General features: G+C 39.9%; 3 protein-coding genes across 9 annotated transcripts in view; 2 read left to right on the forward strand and 1 right to left on the reverse strand.

Annotated features, from left to right (window-relative positions):
• Positions 1–7256, forward strand: part of mapkbp1 (mitogen-activated protein kinase binding protein 1) — a 52937-nt gene extending 45681 nt beyond the window's left edge. The window contains exons 22-30 of one of the 2 annotated variants that reach the window (XM_079633141.1): positions 430–660; positions 1088–1212; positions 1565–1704; positions 1807–1992; positions 2088–2163; positions 2267–2541; positions 3473–4519; positions 5668–5753; positions 5879–7256. In XM_079633141.1, the coding sequence (XP_079489267.1) occupies positions 430–660; positions 1088–1212; positions 1565–1704; positions 1807–1992; positions 2088–2163; positions 2267–2541; positions 3473–4519; positions 5668–5753; positions 5879–6133 (2421 nt within the window). In that variant the 3' untranslated portion in view covers positions 6134–7256. The remainder of the gene's footprint in view (positions 1–429; positions 661–1087; positions 1213–1564; positions 1705–1806; positions 1993–2087; positions 2164–2266; positions 2542–3472; positions 4520–5667; positions 5754–5878) is intronic. The other variant, XM_079633142.1, reaches the window with a different exon arrangement.
• jmjd7 (jumonji domain containing 7) lies at positions 532–19451 on the reverse strand. 3 transcript variants are annotated; one of them, XR_013800027.1, is made up of 11 exons: positions 19131–19320; positions 18298–18451; positions 17947–18200; positions 17748–17804; positions 16616–16711; positions 16424–16500; positions 16112–16271; positions 9258–9378; positions 1300–1332; positions 1092–1175; positions 532–652 (listed from the first exon to the last, which is right to left on the reverse strand). XR_013800027.1 is itself a non-coding variant. In XM_079633144.1 (9 exons), the coding sequence occupies exons 2-9, from the start codon at positions 19177–19179 to the stop codon at positions 9290–9292; spliced, it is 936 nt and encodes a 311-aa protein (XP_079489270.1). In that variant the 5' UTR covers positions 19180–19197; positions 19359–19451; the 3' UTR covers positions 8386–9289. The 3 variants fall into 3 exon arrangements, 2 of the variants coding, with proteins under 2 accessions (XP_079489269.1, XP_079489270.1); XM_079633144.1 differs by lacking the exons at positions 532–652; positions 1092–1175; positions 1300–1332 and adding an exon at positions 19359–19451 and having other exon boundaries at positions 8386–9378; positions 19131–19197; XM_079633143.1 differs by lacking the exons at positions 532–652; positions 1092–1175; positions 1300–1332 and having other exon boundaries at positions 8053–9378; positions 19131–19356.
• On the forward strand, positions 18387–22303 carry tbpl2 (TATA box binding protein like 2). Of its 4 annotated transcripts, XM_079633146.1 has the most exons (8): positions 18387–18516; positions 19731–19779; positions 20168–20532; positions 20800–20887; positions 21129–21220; positions 21364–21534; positions 21646–21740; positions 21836–22273. In XM_079633146.1, the coding sequence occupies exons 2-8, from the start codon at positions 19735–19737 to the stop codon at positions 21910–21912; spliced, it is 933 nt and encodes a 310-aa protein (XP_079489272.1). In that variant the 5' UTR covers positions 18387–18516; positions 19731–19734; the 3' UTR covers positions 21913–22273. The 4 variants fall into 4 exon arrangements, with proteins under 4 accessions (XP_079489272.1, XP_079489274.1, XP_079489273.1 ...); XM_079633148.1 differs by lacking the exon at positions 18387–18516 and having other exon boundaries at positions 19438–19779; positions 20168–20423; positions 20817–20887; positions 21367–21534; XM_079633147.1 differs by lacking the exon at positions 18387–18516 and having other exon boundaries at positions 19440–19779; positions 21367–21534; positions 21836–22303.
• Positions 22304–22349: the final 46 nt, after the last annotated feature.

The raw sequence follows: 22349 nt of genomic DNA on the forward strand, positions 1-22349 counted from the left end.
AGTGTACGTCTTTTAAAATGCATGAAAATTACAGTTAAGCACAACAGTTATTGTATGGTGCTCCGCAGTGGTCAAAAAGGATTTAAACCGTGAATTTCGAAGTGATCTCTTCTTGTAAACTCAGATATGTGGATTCGGACGGCAATTAAATGACCACACGACCTTGGTGTTTGTCAAAAAACAGTAGGTAATTCGGCCGGGGGATTTTAACGTGGGTGGTGGGAAAAAAACACTGACATTCTGTATTTTGACGGCAATAAAATCACCAACTGGCCCCTGTAAATGTTGAAAATACCTTACATCACCATGAGAAACAATTACCATCCAAATAGGGCTTAAGACAATTTCACATCAGTTTAACTTTGATTCTCTCATTTGGTTTATTTCTTCTACATGCTGCTCTTTAACACACCCCTTCTTTCTTCTCAGCAATCCAGCAGTTGTGAACTTGAGGGTTCAGGTCCACGGCCAAGGCGACGCTGGTCCAGGCGAATGGGCAGTATGGATCTGAAGGTGAAGTCCATGCTGGACCTGAGGCAGCTAGAGTCTTTTGCCTTGCCTCTCTTCCCCAGCAAAACCCATGACGTTCATAAAGATCCTCCACCGCCTAGGAACCAGGAACTGGGCAGCACCATCAGTCTTCAGACCATAGCTGCATGGGTGAGATACAGAATCCTTCAAATAATAGCTATAGTTTTATATGAAAATAAGGAAAAACATACGAATACACTTGTATCTTTCTATCTAATGTGATATAATGTCCAATATAGTCTCACAGAGCCAGACTTAGGCATAAATCTGCTCCACTTTGCAGTTTGAACTGACCAAAAACAGTTCACTGTTTAGAAGTGATGGACAATTTATAAAATTGACAAATTTATTTTTAAAAAACAGCATTCACCAAAGTAGAATCTCATTAGAATAATGCTGTAGTCTCTGCGACAGGTTGTAGAGACAAGACATGAGTTAAATGAGAATCAAAACAGCTCTGAAATCAATGATGCCATAACATTTTTATTTGTGTGCTTCTCAATGCAGACCTGTTTGTCTGTTCTGTACCATTTTGACTTGTGTATATTCTATGTAGGTACCTGAAGAGAATGGACCAGGAGAAAAAACACGTCCTCGTTACATTCAGCTGTCTCCTCAAACTCCAGAGACAGAGGTCCTGTATCCTGAGGGATGTGAAGATCAAATCAGTCTTGCAGGGAGGTCAGTTTAGAAGAAAAAAAAACTTCTCACCAACTTCAGAGTCAGTGTTTAATCCACAAAAAAATTAAAGTTCTGTCATTTACTCACCCCTATGTAGTCCCACACCTGACTTTCTTTCTCCTGCGGAACACAAAAGATGATATTTTTAAGCCCGTTGGAGACATTTCTCAAAATATCTGTTTTTTTAATGTACCATTTTTTAAACAACATGAGGGTGAATAACTGATGGCGAAATGTCCATGTTTGGCTGGATTATTCCTTGTATTGTGCAGTTCAAATACGATGATCTAAAACACCCTGCTGAGATGATCCTCAAATTTCTGTCCGCTCCCTTCTCTTTGTTTGTACATAGCGAGTATCAGGTGAAAAGGTTGCCCCATGGAGTGAGATGTACTAAAGTGAACTCTTGTCCTGAGAAGCAGAGTCCAGACAGTGCCTGCTCTATGGATTATTCCAGCAGTCGTCTCTCTAGCCCCGAGCACCCTGGAGAAGGTAGAGAAAACTAAACTAGAAGACAGTCATTTTGTTAAAGCAATAGATGCAATGGGTCCTTGATGAGATAAAGGATTGTGTATTTCTATGTGTTCGCTGTAGACTCTGAGCCGACTGAGCCACTGAGTGTAGATGGAAACTCATCAGAACTGGATATGGAAGATCTTGATGAGGAAGAGGAGGATAGCTCGAGAAAGAATGAGGTTCAGACTCCTGTAGCTCAGACCCCAGACCAGGAGGCCTTTCTAAAGAAGCATTTTGTAAACCTGTCGGACCTCAACAAACCTGGTAGGGTGTTAGTCGTGCTCACAATTTTCTTAACAAAATTGCCTTTATTGTAAGTATGAGTTCTCATACTTTTTTTTTTTTTTTTTTTTTTGCAGCAAGTCCAACCAGAGTAACTCCAAATATCTCTGACAGCATGTCATCGAAGTTCCTTTCTCAGAACTCCACGAGCAGGTAAGACAGTTACCCTGTGAACAAATCCCTTCCAACTGTGACTTCTATTCCAAATGACGTTTGGACTTCTGAGAAGAAAAACATGACTTTTATTTTTTACTAGAACTGCATTCTCATTCCCCACAAACAAAAACACCAGTGGAGTGGTGCGGCCCCTTATCTCAGAGGTACGGCCCCTCATGGAGAATATGAGTCCAGGCAAACAGCAGGAACCCCAGGGCTCTGAGAGGACAACAGGTCAGCGTTTAATCCAAAAGAAACGCACACCTGTCATGGACTCCCGCAGACTGATCAGCCCCGTTGCTAAAGCTGCCGCAAGTTACAACAGTTCTGCGGGCATGAGGAAAGCTCAATCTATCCACAACATCTCCTCAGAGGGTAAACTTTTGCTCCATGAACTTGCGCTACAGAATACAGGATTTTGTTTTATATTAGTTGCTCCAGTGAGTCTGTCCCTGAATAGATGTACTGAAAGTTGCTTTGTATAATGCTTGCTCACTAAAAAAAGTGGTTAAAGGTAACCTAGTTGGGTGATTCATGGGTTAGTGGCATAAGAGTATGCACAAAAAAGAAAAATCTTTTAAAAGGAAGGAAAAATCTATTTTGAAAATGACCAGGTCTTAGAAATACATTTTTTGTATGTAGGTTGGTTTCAAGAAAAGTTTCAGTTTACTTGATGGTGTAGCCATTAACTAAAAAGTTATATCTGAAGTAATATTTTATTTTACACTTAAAATACACTTAAAAGTGCACACGTCTTATTAATTATTTCCGAAATAAGTTTTTAAATGTATTTTTGAACAGATTATTAGATAGCACAAAAAAATGTGTACTAATATTCATACTACCATTGTGCCCTTGAGAAAGGTGCGTAACGCTAAAAGCTGGAAAACACTGCAAGACTTTTGCTTAGATTCTTGTCCTTATTTGCAGTCTGGTGGAGTCAACACTTCTGCAGATTTTGCAGAAAATCTCAATCTGATGGGCATTATTTTGAGCCGATTTTAGATCACACATTGTTTTCATTTGTCATGCGTCTTCTAGCCGGGTATTGTATAATCAGTGGTTTAGTGTATGATGCTCAGTTTTTCTCTGTAACTATTTTAAAAGTCTGCAAGTGTATGTTGACTAGTGTTATAAAATCTGTTAAAGTCATGTAGTGTTTTCCAGCCTTAAGTTGCTCCAGGGGCATTATCTTTGTAGTAAAAAATTATCTGTTATAATTTTTCAGTAGAAGTGTCTGCTAAGAATAACTTGGAGATTTTTCTTTTCTCACATTAATCAACTGTTCCCTCCCTCTTCTGATCAGCTGACATTGTCCAGATATCCAGTCGTCCTTCTAAGGAAGTCCACCCACAGCCCCAGACCTCTGAAAGAGCACGGCGTTCCCTTCCCACCGTCCCACCCACCAGCCCCACCACTACCCTGCCCAGGGACATCACTACGCCTACGAAGTCCAAATCCCGTTCCTATATGAGTCCTACCACTAGCTCTATGGCCAAGATTTCCCGCTCTGTTTCAATGGGTGACAACTTGAATGTGGTGGAACTAGGAGAAGACACAGGATCTTCAGACCCACGCAGGAGCTCAGGTTCTGACTGTTCAAACCCTCAGAGCTCCTCCCAGAGCAAGCCCACCACTCCTGTTACCCACGTGTCTTCCTTTAATACTTTGGTATCCCCTTTTCCAGGCCCCTACACGCCCCATGCAGCAGTCATACCCACACTGAGCGCTGGCCCAACTGGAAACTCTTCCTCTAAAGGTCTCCAGGTCAAACTGACCGGCAGTGCTAGACCCCTGCTCCATATAGACATTCCCAATCCTCTTCCAGATAAACTCTCATTATCTTCCCTCTCACCGAGCAGCAAAAGCCCCAATCTTGTACAAAAGGAGAAGGATTCCCTGAGTAGAACCCCAACAACTCCTCCTTCACTTCCTGGAGCAGTTCACTTGCCCAACAGCATCGTACAGCCGGTCACAGCTGTTGGTTTGAGCCCATCTGAAACCCCAGACCAGATTGAGCTGAGTATGGTACTTATTCCCAGCCAGACCACGAACTTAACGGAAGCTGAACTACACTTGCACTCAGAGCCAAAAGAAGAGGATATTTCTGAGGCTGTGTGCTCTCCCATGAGTCAGTGCAGCACAAGTCTTCTACAGTCTTCCTCAGGAGCTCAAGACTCAGGTTTGCTGGGACATCAGTCTTCCCTCATTCCATCTTCCATTCTGCTACGACTTGGGCTGTCTAAACACTTGTTTACAAAAGGGCTCTGGCCTCTCTCATCCTCCACCTCCTCCATCACTTCTTTCATCTCCTCTTCACCCTCTCCATCCATTAATCATTACCACCTGCAGGGTGAGGCATGCCCTTACTAACACTTGCTGTAACACCCACCCTCTAAACCAGTGGTACTCAACCAGTTTATGGGCCAAGTTTATACATTTAGGCCTGGTTTCACAGACAGGGCTTGGATAAAGCCAGGATTAGGCCTTGGTTCAATTAGGACATTTAAGTAGCTTTTCTAAACATGCTTTATAACTTTTTTTTACTGATGTGCATTTTAAGATACGTCAGTTCAAGTTGCTTTTAGTTAAAACAGTTCAAACATTATTTTTAGTCTGGGACTAGGTTTAAGCCATGTCTGTGAAACCGGGGGTTATTTTACTTGTTAAAACATTCTTCATTAAACCAAAGACATGGATGACCCTCAACGCATCAACTGTAATTCATAGTGTAAAGGTGTATGTTCATACCACACTTAAGATGCATGCATGCAATAAGCTTTGTTGGAACAACATTACTACTACCAACTAAATATTGCCCTCAGATTTAATATTTATAGCAAGGAACAACATTCCGATCAACTGATTATTGTCCTGATTTTAGGGTACTTTTCTGCAGAGTTTAGCTCTATTAAACCTGCCTAGAAGATTCTAGAGATTTTGAAGACTTTGATTAGCTGTTTCAGGTGCATTTAATTAGGGATAGACCTAAATTCTTCTGGAAAGTGGCCCTCCAGGAGCAGGATTGGACATCCCTGAGTTAGGTCAAGGTTGTCCAATCCTACTCCTGGAGGTCTACCTTCCTTTAGTGTTTAGCTACAACCCTAGTTAAGCATTCCAGAACCCGTTAAAGGTATTTGAAATGAAGGTTGGAATTGGAGTTAAACACTGCAAGAAAGTGACCCTCCTAGAGCAAAATTGGACATGGAAGAACATTCCTACCAACCTATCATTAACCTCTGATCTTTAGGATAACGTCCTGAAACAATTGTCTTAAGATCAATCGTTTCCCTACAGTTTTAGTTAGGGTTGTGGTTGTACCAGGAAAATCAATTTATGTTAATCCATGTCATACTTCTATAAATCATTTTGTGCTGAGTACCACTTCTCTAAATCATTATCAATGCTTTATACTTCTCAGTTCTCAAAATTTGATGGTTTTGTTGCAAAGCTCATTTTAAGACTCACTATGACTATCAGAGTTCGGTTTCTCTTTTGCAGACACATCCCTCAGTGTGGATTCTTGTAGGCTGGTTGCCAATGAATTGCAGAGCAGTTTTAAAAAAGCCTCCTACCTCTACAAAATGGTAGGTTATCATTAGGTTACATTCACATGTAATTGTAGAGTAGGCTGCACTTCAGCCCACACGTCTGCCTAAACTGTTTTGTGCGGCTGACTTGACTAACTTTGCATATGTGTGCGCTCCTGTAGCTAAGCAACTCCACCAACTCCAGTGAGGAGCAGCAGGAAATGACATGTGTGCTGGCCGAAGCATTTCAGGCAATGAGAGATGAGCTGAATTGCCTGCCACCATGCACTCCTTCGAGACTGCCTAGCACTTGCACAGTGCCCACGCTGGCTAACAGTAATGCAACATTGGGTGACGACAGGACACTAGCCCTTCTAGAGCAGTATTCCAAATTGTTGCTCAGTGCTGTAGAGAAGAGGATGGACAACAAAATCTGACTACTCTGTGTGCTGTGGCTGCAACAGGATACCAAGCCATGAAGACTGCTCAGCAGACTGTTTTAGATAGTGAGGAGCTTTTAATAAAGAGATTGAGAAGAAATGCCACTATCCTACCTCCCTATTTAGCATGCTACTATGGCAGCAACACACCCCTGTTTTTTCTCACCTCTTTGTGCCCTGCTACTAAAAAAACGTATCCGGATATTTTAGCCATGGTAACTTTTGAAAAGACCTACATGGTTCAATTACTCATCAAGGAGAGTAATTGATTACATGGTTTGTTGACTGCATGGTACAGTAATTTGGTCACCGTCTTAAAGACAAATTAACAGTTTTATATGGATACAATATTCTGTATATAACTGAAACAGTTACAGAGAAAATGAACTGTTGTTGGTCAGAGGAATCTCTGGCAAGCATTATGTATTTGAACATTGTATTTGATATTTTAAAAACAATTCTCAATGCAGGGACCGGTATCCCTGGAAGTCTTAGCAATGGAGATTTGTCACCCTTTTACCTTTTATTATGGAATGATTTTTATACTGTATTTTGTGTTTGTGCTGATGCTCTAAAGTTGAATTGGGACATCGTATTTATTCTCATGTGATAGGTCAATGAGTCGCACAGAGACTCTTCAACGTGTGTTTGTTGTACAGTCAATGTCCTGATACCCAGCAGGGTCAGTTGGGTGCCAGAGGAAAGATTTGGGTAAATGTGAAGGATGATTTTGTATTATTTGCAGGACTTTTTTGTACTTGAAGGGTAACTTTCTCATGGATACGGGTGCCTTAATCTTGACCAGCAATTTGTTTTAATGAATAAATCCGGCATTTGTAATCAAGCAGATTATATATCAAAATGATCAGTGATATTTGTATGTTGTCTACCCCTTATTGCAAATGTTAACAGAAACAAAACTGCCATAAAAGCACTGAACTGAATTGACCATTCTGGTGACACTGATGGAGATGCAATAGCCAAGTAGATAGAAAAAGCTTCTTGAACTTTTGTGCACAAATTAGGAGAAAGGTTTTGAAAATATCCTTGTCCTGAAATGAAATGCATTTTTACATATTGCTTTCTGGTAATGACTTCCTAAAGGTATTTTTTATTGTCATGTGATGTACTCTCATTTCCCCAAGAGATAAACAAAACAGTCACTCTGTAATCCACAATCCTTTGCTAACTAGGTTGAGGTGTGGCCTCTCTCACCTCTGCTAGAAACAATTCTTCTTTTCCATAATATTGATAATGTACGTTAGGGCACTTTTTTTGTTATTAAGCTTATGGCTCTTTTCCACCGAGCGGTGCAGTACAGTATGATTCTGGATGGTAAACCCTGATCCAGCTTGAGTTTTCACCGCCAACAGTACCCTTACTGGATGTGGTGTATGCTGTAAAGTAGCGATCAACGTCATTCTCGCACGAAGAAAGAGACACAGTAAACAACAATGGTGGACATACAGCAGATCTTGTTCTTGTTTCTCACATTTTGTTGCAATGGTATTGTGTTTCAACTGTATATTAAAAAAATGGCGCCTCTTGTGTTGTCATTGCCCTTGTAGCAAGTGCAAGCGACAATTCTGTCAACTAATCAACATTTTGCAGGGAGTCTAGCTCCAACCTTTAGGTACCGGACTACTCTGCTAAGGTTTGGTATTTTGGTACCATTCACAACTTTTGACAATCGAAACGGAAATAATTGCGTATCGTACCGCTCGGTGGAAACAAGCCATTAATTCAAATGAAGGCATTGTAATGTTAAGTGTACTGTAGCTTCTATAGATGGACCTGCACATATTTTATTGTGTCCAGCTTTTCTACTGATACAAATCGCACCAAAGCTAGGTGCACACTGTACGATTTGGGGTTCTTAAAATATTATTTTTGTCGAAGAGCAAAATTGAATGTATGATAAATTAGCATGACATGCTCTTTGTGAATGAAATTTCAGAATGTGACACGATTAATAATGTAAACACCCAGCCAATGCCATTAGTCGTGACCAAAGATGCATATCATACAGCATGACATAAGATACAGGTGATGTCACAGTCACCATTGCCTTTTATACAGGATTTTACTGGGGTCATATTGTACAGTCTGACAAAAAAAAAAAAAATGTTTGCACAGTGTACACCCAGCAACACTGCAACTAGTTCAGTACAGCTACAACTTTCCTGGTGTCTGAGATGCATACATTCTATTTATTGACTTGCTTAGTTCCAATTCTGTCACATTCTTTTGAGGATTGTGGGTACAAATTTATTAACAATAAAAGAGGCAAAATGTGTAATTACAACAATGCAAATTTTTACTCATTGTAGCCCAAAAAAACCTGATATACACCCTATTTTACCCATTGCAGATTGCACTGGCAGTCTTGTAGTAAAATAGATTTATTAAGACCCATTTGGTATGCAACACATGCTCTCATTTGCTATCTAATAAAAAGTGCTATGGCTTTAAGAGAGACTAAAAATGCATGAGATAAAAAATATATATAACGTAAGCCCAAACAGACTTGATTTAGCTAACTAGAGGGCTTCAGTGATGTGGCAGAAGTGAAACCCATACAGTAGGACTGCATCAGTAACGAAAGCACAATGTGATAATCAGCATGAATACACTACATATGCATGAAGAACAGCAGAATTTAGGGTTGGCTTGCTCCCTGAACTAGAATGCATGGTTGTACGCTTGACCTGCTCCTCATGAATAATCATGCAAACCAACCATCAGCTTTCAGCGCTATCTCTGTGGTGACTAGCTCTGCTTTCATGTAACGTATGGCCAATTGATCAAGACGTAGTTTAGGATTACAGATGGACCCATAGTTTCTAAGAATCTTGTTTCTTTTTGGAAACTTGTGACTTTGTCTTACCTTTTGCTCCAAACCGAAGTCAAGTGTTTCTATTCTCTGGTGTTTATACAGTTTATCATCTGAAATCTTTTTCTCAGATAAGTCAAACAAATAAAACTGTATTTATTACATGGTAAACTGCATTGTTTATTGCAATATTTATTCCATATCACTAAAAAAATATCATGAAGTCTTTGAATCTTCACATGTAAAGCCACCATTTGTTGATAATCAAATATATGACCAAATCTTCACCTTTGAACAGGATAAATTATGCGGTAACAGTCTCATAGTGATCCCACAGCGTTTGTCAGGGACTCCACCAGCTGGAAGTAATTGTACTTGATATCAAATTCCATGTCATACCAGAAATTCACTGCCAAGACAAAAAGAATGTTAAACATCATTATTAATCATGATTATTTACATTATTGACCATAAGAGCACAGAACAGAATATGCACAAGTAGGGATGCACCAAAATTTGCGCTAACGAAAATTGTTTTTTTTGGAGGGCCAAAATTAGTGACCGAAGGAGACATTTAATCAGTGCTTCTCCAATGGCATGTGTCGACTGTATTCATGCATCTATTTTATACACACAACGTGGATAAACTACAACAGTTAAACATTTCAGATGTGTGGACAATATGAATTTCTCGTTTTTAATCGGTAATGATATGGTTTTCTAAATCTAAAATATTTTAGTCAGTGCGGTTCCCTTTCAAAATGGAACTTCGACACAGCATCTTGGGGTGTCAGTGGTGTCTGAACATGGCAATCTTTATGGCTGATGGCAGTTCATGACGTCACAAGCAGAGCACCTTCGAGTATAAGAGGGCGTCTGCAAAAACGTTTGTCTTCAGGAGCCGTTTGTTTTGAGCACATGGACAAAAAAAATGGCATTTTGACATTTCTGTGTATTTGTCCATTCAAGTGCAAAAAGACAAGGAAGAGAACTCAGTTCAGTATTGCGCATTATTCAGTATGAGAGGCGGCTTTCTGTGTGCATGTTTTGTATTGGTGTGCAGAAAACAAGTTCTTATTGCACTTGAATGATTTAAAATTACATTAAAATCACTTTCTGTGATGAGCCAGATGTGTTCACTGTAAAAGGTTTTTGATCAGCCATAACGCATCTTGCTTGCATCATCCGGTTCGTAATTACTGGATGTGGTTGGAGGACCATGCAATGATGTCTCTATTGAGTCTAGTCCTCCCACTAGCCTCGCATATGGTGAATTGCTGGATGTATTGACCCGACCAATGCACAGGATGAGTTTGGCCTGGTCGCATGAGAAATGGGAAGTTGCTCGTAGTCATTTAGCGCATAGTCTTTCCCTGTGAACCTACCACTTCTCCCTGATCTTCACACTGATGTGAAGTCATGGAAGAAACCATACTCAGCTTGCGTTTTTCCCTTCCAACATTTGAGTTTTTAAAATGTGGAGAGATTGGGTGAGCACAGGTATGTGAAGATGCCCCCTGTAGAGGGACCACTAGTGGGTTATCTCTGAGGATGAGGCATCTTTATTCAAGGCTCCAGCTTTGCCTTTGAAGCCGTGGCAAACCCCCACGTGGCTCGTAGGCAAGGCGTATGCCAGGCTGGTGGTGCTCTGCACACCATGGCGGTGTTGGAAGCATACCAGGCCGACCTGCTTAAGGACTTGGACCAGGGACATGGCTTGTCTCCTAAGGCAGTAGCGGAACTGTGCCATACCACAGACCTGGCTCTCTGGGCCACCAAGCAGACTGTTGGACCATTGGCCGTTCTATGGTGGCCATGGTGGTGATGGAGAGACACCAATGGTTAAATTTCTTGGGAATTAAGGAGAAATACAAGTATTTCCTCCTGGATGCCCCAATCTCGCCTTCTGGTCTCTTTGGCACCTCCGTCGAGATGGTGGTGGAGAGATTCAAGGAGATTTCAATAAGATGTATCCCCCTGTAAGGTTTGACCAGACCCTCTGCGTCCTTTAAGCCTACTGACCCATCTCCGGGAGGTTCTTGGAGACATGAGCAGAGACAGTGTGGCTGCTCGTGCCCTCCACCTTTGAATAGTAGGGGCAGAAGCGCCTCACAGCTAAAAAGAGGAGGCAGGACCTAAGGGAGGTTATTACTAGGAAGCGCTCTGAGAGAACAGCTGATCACTAATTCAATGTTATCCTCCCTCCCTCTACCCACAATTCATCTAAGTAGGATTTCTTTGGGGGGTGTGAGGCCCTTAGAGCGCCGACACCAGGCTCAGTCATTGACTAATGATGAAGTGTGCATTTCTAGTAAAAACCGACCCACAATAGGATAGGTCCATACACAGTCCTTGGAGTTAGCCCTACTGAAGCTAACTGATTAATGTATTGATGGCAGTTAGATTGAATTTGCCTTGATTATGTACTGGCTCAGTATGGTGAGTAGTTGTGGAAATCCTTATGGACTCCCCATAAGGACTATCACCATATTATGGACTATCACTTATTAGTTAGGGGTTATTGTTACCTGAAGATTGTTAGTCTCTTGCCAGTATGTGTAGCACCTGTCACCAATAGAGACTGAGCATTGAAAGGGGATATAGCATCAGTCATAGTATTTAAAGGTATTGTATGATGCAAACATTCTTTTGGCCAATTAGTGGCATGTCTGGGGTCATTGGGCTCCTTTTTTTGGCCTGGTAGAAGAGCAAATGACATAAATGGACAATAACTCCCTGTTGTCACCTGGGCTAAATGTGCTGCTCAATCTCTGGGACAGCGGTTTATTGGCTTGAGCGCAGCCTCTTGGAGGATACTCCCCTGCTAACCGGATGCTACTGTAATGCTAAAGGATTATTTATTCACATTCAAAGCATGAATTAAGTGGTACCTATCCCGCTCAATTATACTCCGGCCTATACTATACCCCTTTATAATGGGGTTCTAATGGGGTACAGGTGCCTTAAGGGTTGTTTCAATGGCTTGAAGACTAGACCCATATGTTTATCAGTCTCTCTCACCATTCCCTAAACAAATACTGTGGGGTTAGCTCCCCTTGGCAAGGATGCATGGGTATAGCTTTTTCCCACCCGATGCTCGGAGCTTCCTATGGTTTCAAAGGTAATGAAAGCATGGGGCAAAAGCGAGTTGGTCCCTGCTTTTACATGACTCTTTGAAGGTGGTAGACTGTAATGCTGGTCTACAGAGACAGCATTTTGCAGGCTCCCTTTAAAGACTGCTCTAAGTTTCTATAGGATGGAGCAAGGAGGTTGGGATCAGAGGATAGTTTCCGCCTCTTTATCACTTCTCTAGAGAGAGTGTTGCTATCTTTGAATGGAGGCGATTAATTAAAGTAGAGATGACCTGTCCTCCCCTCTAACTTTTTGGGGAGTTTTTAAGAAGGATTCAAGCTCCCTGGAGGCACCATTGGGTAGGAGCCAAGGTGATAGTGTTTTGGGCATACTCAATGCCCTGCTTTCATCTCTCTCTACAGCTAATGTACTGAATGGGCATTCCGGTTAGGAAGAGCAAGATGAATGGGACATAGGGACCTTATAACTTCCTATTTGTCGTTTATCTCCCTCCTCATCTAAAAATGTCTGGGTCTTGAAGTAGGGGTATTGCTCTCTTTTGGACAGATCCTCTATGTGAGTATAATCACTAGATATTGTGGATCTTAAGTACATTACTGTGGCTATAGGCAGAATATGAGCTGCTCTCCACCAATAACATCTTTAAGTAGGGCTTAAGCTCTCCTGCAGCTCCTGTAGGGTCAAGGCCTAGGCGATGAGAGTTACTGGGCACCCCGTGTTCTTTCCTGCTTTCATCTCCCTCCCTTTGACATAAGAGTAGGGATTTAGGCTTTCCCTCAAATAGCAGCAGTTCTATAGCCTTGCTTGTCCTTTGTAAAGACAAGTTGCCTGAATATCCACTTGGGTAGGGCAGAGTAATGGCAATCCGTAGGTGCTTTTCCACTGCCGGGCCTAACCGTTCTCTTTGCTTAACCATTCCATTCCGTGCCGATCTAGCCCAGCCCAATGCGGATACGGTTTCATTTTCCACTGTGGGACTAATAATGGATCTCTTTGAAATGGAATACAAATGCGTCAGCCATTGTCTTGGTAACGCAAAAGTTTACAGATGATATAAGATAAATAGCGACCATGTTTTGGAGGATGATCAGATATTTATTTACATTTTATTATTACATTTCAGTTTACGTCGCTTAAATAGCACGTTTAGCAAGCTACAGAGAAACTGGTAGCCAGGCAACAGACATGTGACCAATCCTGAGTTGTATTCTACCAGCACGGTTCCAGCCTGAATTCCAGTGAAGGTGGTAAGGTTACTAAGGTTTCAGTTCTTTGCAGGCTCCCTTTACAAAAGCTGCTCAATTACCCATTAGGGGTAGAGCAAGGTGGACGAGATTATTATGGATACTTATGATACTCCCAGTACTTGACTACCTCCTTCCCCAGATCATTGCTGGGTTTTGAAGTAGGGGTATTTCTCCCCTTCGGATGAGGCTCTATTTCAGATGTTTTGCTAGTTACAGCAGGGTTTGAGTGGAGTACCTTTTTTAAAACAAGACAGGGTATGTGCTGCTTTCCTTCATTGGGATTGGGGTCTTTAAGTAGGGCCTGAGCTTCCTTGGGGTCAGGAGTCTGGGAAATAACATTACTGGGCACAAGGTTAAATAATTTTACCTTTGTTTCTCTCCTTCCTTGGATTAGAGGGCTTCCTAGAGTAGCCTGGTGGCCTCCCTTCTTGTTAGGGCAGTACTTGAAAGTGCAGTGATATTAGCAATCCAGGTCAGATCTTCCTCAATGAGGACTCCCAGAAACCGCAAGTCTGAAACCCTCTCCACACAGTCCACGTTGATGAGTAAGGGCCGAATGACTGTTTTATTCTTCTTGTAGTCAATGATCAGCTTTTTGGTCTTGGTGGTTTTGAGGACTTGTCTATACACCACACAGACAGCCACTACACCTTGTCCCGATATGCAGACTCATCCCCCTTCGAGATGCATCCCATAGCAGTGATATCATCATCAAACTTGATGATTCTATGGCTGGAGTGTGCTGGGATGCAGTCGTGAGAATAGAGGGTGTAGAGTAGAGGGCTCAGCACCAAGCGACAACCTCCCTGTCTCTCTCTTGAAACCAACACGGAAGTGAATTAAACGGCAATTCATCGACTGGCCGCTTGAGGCTGGCTGCAGAAGTGAGTCAAATCTGTATCTCCCCCATGTTAAAATGCCCAACTTTGCAGCAGAAAAAAACATGTTTACAGCCTGGTTCTCGAAGTGGTTTTGGTCTATACAGCTAATTTTGCCCTTTATGAAAACTGTGAGGGGGTGATTTTTTTTATAACTCATCCGTTTAAATTATATTAAGCCTTGAAGTTCTGCATAATTAAGGGCGTGGCCACTTGAGTGACAGGTGGATTGCCACTGATGTCACTACTAGCCGTTTGTCTGCTTGTTAGCAGTCACTTCACCTCAAAAAAATTCCAGCTGCTGAACTTGCCATCTCTGCCATGTTTGTGCTTTTTTCGGGATTATTTCATACAAACAAGCAAAGAGCTAAGATCTTTTTTGGTGATCTTTAATACTGCGTGACATCAAGCGGCATGTGAACCGATCATCTTTTGCTTTTTACTACTAGTTAAGGCACCAAATAAACATGAATGAACATCAGAAGGAATGTTGAAAGATAGAGTACGCAGTGTTGGGGAGTAGTTAACTACAAGTAGCGACGCTACTAACTTAACTACATTTTTCAGTAGCTTGGCAGTAGCTCAGTTGCTTTTTAAACAGTGTAGCTTTTCCAGTAGCTAACTACTTTTTGCAGCAAGTAGCGGTGTAGCGCGAGCAAAAGCTACATTGCGTTTTGTCGAGCCTGCGCGAATCAGCGCGATGCCAGGATATTCTTCTTCTTGTTAGATTACAAACTAATTTTAAGCCATTACCACCACCTGTTGTTTAATCACACATCTTGCGGTTCAATGTTGCAGGCAATAGCTTCAGATAGAAAAATGACAGAAATGTGTGTGCAAATGATTTGTTGAAAAGCAGATAACAGTAGCCATTCCGTTCAACATAAAAAACGAGAGAGAGAGAGAGAGAGAGAGAGAGAGAGAAAGAGTGTGTGTGTGTGTGTGTGTGTGTGTGTGTGTGTGTGTGTGTGTGTGTGTGTGTGTGTGTGTGTGTGTGTGTGTGTGTGAGACAGTGTATGCGCACGCTGTGTGGTTGGTGCCACTGAGGAATAGCCCCCATCGATCTAGCCTGTGACGTGGTTGTGTATGATTTGGCAATAGGGGATAGCCTATAGCCTGCGCTGGTGAAAATCGGGCCGACTCCCCGAATTTTTTAAACATGTAAAACATGCAAGAGCAAGACGTGGCGGCAGATTTGGAGGATGGAGAAACAACTAATGTTAATAAATTACCCATGGCCTTATTTGTCCAAGTTCATATTTGTTGCATTTTTTCACTTTTAACAAACAGTCTGATATATTTGAGTGTTGTAATTAAACAATACTCTTTGAAATCATAATTGTATTGCATTGTTTTAAACACTAATTATTTTACTTAAAACATTCCTCAGACACTTTACATTTATAATATACGTTGTTCAAAAAAATCAAAAGTAGTTTCAATGTAGCTAGCTACTTTTTGATAGTAACTTGTAGTGTAGCTTACTACTTTTCCAAAAGGGTAGCTTGACTGTAGTTTAACTACTTTAACTTACAAGTAGCTTGTAGCTTGTCAAACTACAGTTTCAGAGTAGCTTCCCCAACACTGAGTACAAGTTACTGAAATGAACCCTGTCTCAAGTAATTGCTCAATCAGTGTTTCAATCAGGGGAAGATGTCAATGAAACAGCTTGTCCAAACCGGAGTAGAAAAACTTATGTTATTAAAAAGTTGATATAAAAATGCCTTATGTTTAACTGTTTTCATGTTTTAGCTATTTGAGTGTTGATTATTGAATACATTTGTCTAATTATTCATTTATTCCTTATTTTCATTTTTCGGCCAAATGCATCTTGAATTGTCAGTTTCGGACCAGAATTTTCATTTCGGTGCATCCCTGCAAGTTAGTTAAAATTAGCAATCTTTTTGGAGGTCACATCACCAACCCGCTATGCAGCCGTGAGACTGTCGCACATGGTGGAACCACAGGGAGGGCAGGTACAACATCTCTCCAGCTTTCACAGTGCAGTGCAGAGGTTTAGTCAGCCTGTAGGACGGATATCGCTCATAATCTGGGTTCAGGGGGTCTAGAGGGATCCAGGGAACCTGAAAGAGATAAACAAGATATGGAAATATAAATAAAAAAATATACTTTTTTATAAATGTTATCAAATGTATTTATAACATTCATAATTATAAAGTTAATAGAAAAATACTAAATTAAATTTTAATAGTTGAATTTTAATAAACTTAAACACTTTGTTTGAATCTTCCTCATCCACTATTTCAAAGATGCCATCTTCTTTTTGTCTGTATGTCGCTGACTGGTAGAGCTCTATGAGGAAATAAAACAATGCCAATAGACAGAGCCATGAGGCCATTTCCTAAAGCATTTCATGTTAAGCTAAGCAAGCAAAATAAAAGATTAGGATAGAGAAACAACTCCTTACCATATGGTATGAAAGGTCTATCAGTCGGAGGAAGTAAAATGAATTCTTTCTGTCCAGAGATCACGCAGTAAAGATTCTCATAATGATCTTTATGCACTACAGATACAACAAAACTGTGTTCACTCACAAAAATGGGGACATTAATAAGCAGTGGTTTCTCAACCTTTTTGACTCCAAGGTTACTGTGCACAACAATATTCAAAGGCTCTCCTAGATTTTTTTTTTTCAAGATTCCAGAAGTTTTAAGGTTCCTGCTCTTTTTAAACAATGAGTTTGCATGACTTTTCTAGTCATTTGTTATTAGCTGGATAAGGATAAAAAAATTCTACACTACAATATTTGAATTCTTATTATTAAAATGCCTATGGCATTTTAAGATCTTATTAATTTACATGACTTTTCTAGGTCTAGAAAACACACTTTTAAAATTAGGCTAAAATTACTAGTCTAATTTTCAAAACTGTGAAAATCCTGGTTCTTTAAAACTACACTGTGTAATTTTTTAAGTTGATTATTAGCAAAAACCACTTTGTTCTTTCAAAATGATATGTGCTCATTTATGTATAATTACTTCTACCAACTAATCAAGTATTCTCGTAAGCGTAGAATCTGCCATTTATAATACATACGGCGGGGCGGGTGAGCTACTCTAATGGCGGAAGCGATGTTGCGCCTCCATCTTGAAAATACATTAGCCAAAGAGGGACATACCTGGAAATTCAAGCTTCGCCTTTCACGTTTTTACACTCAGTGGCACCGTGACGAATGCGAGGGGGAGATTACTCTCGACTGCCGGCAGATTTTAAATAATACGGCCACCGTAGGAGTTAAAACGCCCTCAGAATGGGAGAGGCTAGAAAGTAATATTCAGTTGGTAGTCATATACAATTTCACCGCTAGATGGGAGTAATTCCTACACAGTGTAGCTTTAAAGAAAAAAAGAAGTTGTCGAGGGGGTAAATTAAAATAAGATTGGTTGGTTTGGCAAATTTTAATGCTTGTTTGTCTTATTTTAAACAATTTCAATTATTTAATCTCGAGGCCTAGAAGGTTGATGAGGCCTCCTGGTGTAGAACCACTGGATTAAAGTTTACAATATTTTATGTTTATGAACAAGTGAAGACAAACTCACTTGATGTGACAGCGCTTTCCTCCCCAAGCCAGAAATTTACAGCATCAGGCTTTTTTCCTGAAAAAAACAAACAAAAGAACAATAACAATTTCAGAATCCACATTACACATTATTTTACCATTCTCCAACCAACCAACCAACCAACCAACCAACCAACCATTCTCCAAGTAGAAACTGAATGTAAAATGTGTGGACATACCAAGTGCTTCACTCATCCAGGGAATGTGAGTCTTTACATCTCCCGTCAGCTCCGGTAACTCCTCAGTCAGATTTGAGCATTGCTTCTGAACATAAAACACACCACTGCTCTTCACCTTCCCCTCTACGATATCCAGCAGAGAGGTGAAGGTCATCTGACGTTCCTCTGGCATCACAAAGCGATTCCCGTTTATGGCATCTGCGTATCCGTTTGGAGTGACGGCCACACTGATGACTTTGGAGCCCACTTTCTCTCTGCACAAATATGAAAAGAGTTGCATAGAAACATTTTCATGGCATAGGGTTTACACGTTAGAAGTCTCTGGCTGATCTGATCATCTGATTGGCTCACCTGAGATAAGTGGGGTTCCATTTAGACAAAGCTGGCCAATCACTGAAGGCGTTGCGAATGATGCAGGGCTTATTGGGTCCAATCCAGTCACGATAAAACTGAAGTGAAGAGAGGGGCCCATCTAGGTATGGCACTGCATCATTAAGATAAAGCTCTAAGGAAGAAAATACATAACCATATCACTGATATATAAGTCATTACAAGGCTTTCAACAAAAAGGTATTACTTATGTTTTGGAGTATTCTGGGTTAAAGTCTAATTTGCACAAATAAAAAAATTATTGTAACATTGTTTTCATAACAATTAATCCCAATTATCCTGAAATATATATTGAGTGCTAGGGGTCTGTGGAGAAGTTTAGAGAAAAGCTGTTTTTTTTTTTGTTTTTTTTTATAAATAAATAAAAATAAGATTAAACTTAGTAAATAAATAAGTTGAGTAAAATAAATGAAACAGAGAGTAAAAAACAATGATTTAATGAAGGCTAATAGAAACTAAATTGTTTACACATTTATAATATAACATTTTCATAGTATTAATTGTGTCTTTATACATAAAAATATATAGCTATCTTTTAAATTTTTGGATGGGGGTCCTTCACATGTGAATCATCATATTTTGGGGGGTTTGTGGCATCTAAAAGATTGATAAACCCTGTGTTAAAAGATATATTTTGGTGCAACAAATATTTTTGTATATATTCTGTAAATGGATACTGTCTAACGTTGTATTTTCTATACTCGTGTATCTATCTATCGGCATATGATTATATATGGTTAGTTTAGTTATATTTAAAATATGTTCAGATGTCAATAGACAGCCAATGAACTCACCCCGAGCTTCTTTAGGAAAATCCCTCAAGCATTCTTTAACTGCATCCATAACCCTAGCCACATGTTTCTATGGAGCCAATATATTCACTGTTGGTTTTTCACAAGCCTCCGTCAGCTTAAAATACACATAATATACTTTCTTTCCATGCATGCCAAAGTATCTATACACGAAAAACTATACATTTAAGCATTAATACTTTGAAATGATTTGTGACAGCTCATGCACACCTCACGTTTAACAGTTGTTAAAATTATATCATTTGTCTTCCGTTCATGCGCATAAGTAAGTGACTGTTTACATCGTTGTGTCTGTCTCCCTCTACTGTCCGGAGACTGCGTTGCATGAAAATATATGTATTTTCAAGTTGTTATTTTCTGTTAGCGGATAAAGCCCCAAAAATGTGTACGTTTTGTTGCTTTATTACAAAAATATTTAATTTGAGCTTACTAGAAAGAACTAACTCCTCAGTTTTGATGGCATGATTTGTCACGCCTCTGTGAGTAGCTCCACACTTGATGCCAATTAGATCACAGAGCAGAAACGCTGAGACTGGGAAACTTTACTTTATGGAAATCCGTTTTCTCCCAATGGACCATTAGGAACATGGATGAGGAGGCATCCCTCGAAAATTACTTTGACCATACTCTTGTAAGTTGCAAATGCTGAAATGTTTGTGTTAAGTGAGTATAATTTGTTAGCTGAAAACATAATCAATATTAGCGTGATGCATATGTTCCTATTACATAAATGAAGCAATTATAAATGTATAATGAAAGAAATACAGTAATAAATACATGTGATATGTTACAGAAATGAATGAGCAGACAATTATTGCTATGCTAGTCATATTAAGATGAGTAATTAATTTATTGTTTTAATAAATGTAATTTACGTGATGAAAATATTTATCCTTATAATTTTTTTAATTGGAATGTTGGTCCTCCCTAACAATAAAAGGTCTGTTAAACTTAATTGATTGAATAGACGCCATTAATGTATTTCTTTCTTTCTTCTTTTTTTTTTTTGTTCTTCTAAGGGTTCATCTGATTTTCACTTTGAGGGGGATCTGGGCCTACAGGGTTCTGCTCCTCAGCTCCAGGATTCCTCTTTCCTGTCCTCTTTAACCTCTCGGGAGAAAGATCTCACTGAGGACTTGGACCTGAGCTTCTTACCTGATGAACTGAGCACTCAAGATGAGCCGCCACAAGCTGAAAATGACAGCAGGAATGAGGACAGTGGTGTTTACACCGACGGTCCACCGAGAGACTCGACAGAGGGAGATACTGACACCAGTAATTTTGCCAAAAACACCTCACAGTTCAGTCTCCCAATGACACCCATGACTCCTATGACCCCCATGACCCCAGTGACAGAGAGTTCAGGCATCATCCCACAATTACAGTAAGACATTATATAGGGAAAATATGAAGAGTGTGTATCAGAGATTCTTTTTAACATCTTATTTATGGCATCATATAGGCCTAGAGCTTTTTCAAGCGTTGCAGAAAAAGGCTGTAAAATATTTTGACTCCATAATTTCACCAAAACAAATGTTTGTAAAGTGATTACTTTTGACCCACCCGCCACTGGATGCTAGATTTTAGTGAGAAATGCATCTGTTGACCAATGCCAGTCTATATTTCCAAACCAGTTTTTGATTATACACAGGAATATTGTATCAACAGTGAATCTTGCTTGTCCCCTGGATCTCAAATCCATTGCACTTCAAGCTCGAAATGCTGAATACAACCCAAAGGTACTTCCCTACTAAAGTTTATATGCAAAAAAACTGTATTGAACTTTATTAAATCATAGACAAACATTATGTAGCTATCAGTTCCTGTAAATTCTGTCATTGTTTACTCTGTTGACATAAACATTGGTAAAAAAAAAAAAAAAGAAGAAGACGAATTTTCATGTTTGGGGGAACAATTTCTTTATGATAAACTGTTCCAGGTATTTTCACTATCATAACTCCAAATTTTGCTTATGTATAGCGTTTTGCTGCCGTTATAATGAGGATCCGTGAACCAAGAACTACCGCTCTCATTTTCAGCTCTGGAAAAATGGTCTGCACTGGAGCCAAGAGGTATACATAATATATATATTCAAAACTCCTAACTATGATGCATTAGGGTAGTACGGCTGTAAAACAGACAAACTTAGCTCAGAAATGGTCTTACATGTGTCTTTTACCCTATATTTTCCTTTTCCTTTGTTTATCTTTCCAAGCAGCGAGGAGCAATCTCGCCTTGCTGCACGGAAATACGCTAGGGTGGTACAGAAACTCGGTTTCCCTGCCAAATTCCTTGACTTTAAAATCCAAAACATGGTTGGAAGTTGTGATGTCTGCTTTCCTATACGCTTAGAAGGCCTGGTCCTCACTCACCAGCAGTTCAGCAGGTCTGGACGGGCGTCTGTCTATCATAAATGAGTTTGATGGTTAACAATATTATATGACTTGACTACATCGTAACATCTGTATTTAACCAGTCAACCGTTTTACCCCTACAGCTATGAGCCGGAGTTGTTTCCTGGTTTGATATATCGCATGGTGAAGCCACGTATTGTGCTGCTGATTTTTGTATCTGGAAAAGTTGTGCTCACAGGTAATTCTCTAGCATACTCTAACTTAGTGCATTCTTAAAAATACATTTGGCAGCCATGCATTGAAATTGTTTTATAAATCTATTTCTGATTTTAGGTGCGAAAGAGCGGGCAGAGATCTATGAAGCCTTTGAAAATATTTACCCCATCCTGAAAGGGTTCAGGAAGCAGTAAAGCACTGCACGTAATGTGAATATTTGTCTATAATGATGTGCTTCGTATGTGTTAGTGGTACTTCAAAGGTTTGAATGCAATAATTTAATCTAACTTTTGTTATTGCACTTTGTTTATTGTCTTTATGTTTACTCTGTAATGTCTGCATTAGTGCGGGTGGCTGAGATAACAGAGCATCCTAAAAGTGTACTGTAAAGAGTAAATGTTTTGTTAAAATATTCAGCTTTGCCCTATGTGGACTCTAAAATGGAGACATAAAGTATCCTCTTTAGTTATGACTATGTTTTGTCCCTCTTGTACATGTTGAACTGCTTCTTCCTGATGCAGGTAAATAAACTTGAACACTTCTCTTTTGGATACTATTCATGTGTGTGATTTAGTGTTTGTTTTTGAAAGAGTTTCTAATGCTCACCAAGGCTGCTTTTATTGGATCAAAA

Source organism: Phoxinus phoxinus, assembly GCF_949152265.1.
Source record: "Phoxinus phoxinus genome assembly, chromosome: 13".
NCBI classification, from domain to species: Eukaryota; Metazoa; Chordata; class Actinopteri; order Cypriniformes; family Leuciscidae; genus Phoxinus; species Phoxinus phoxinus.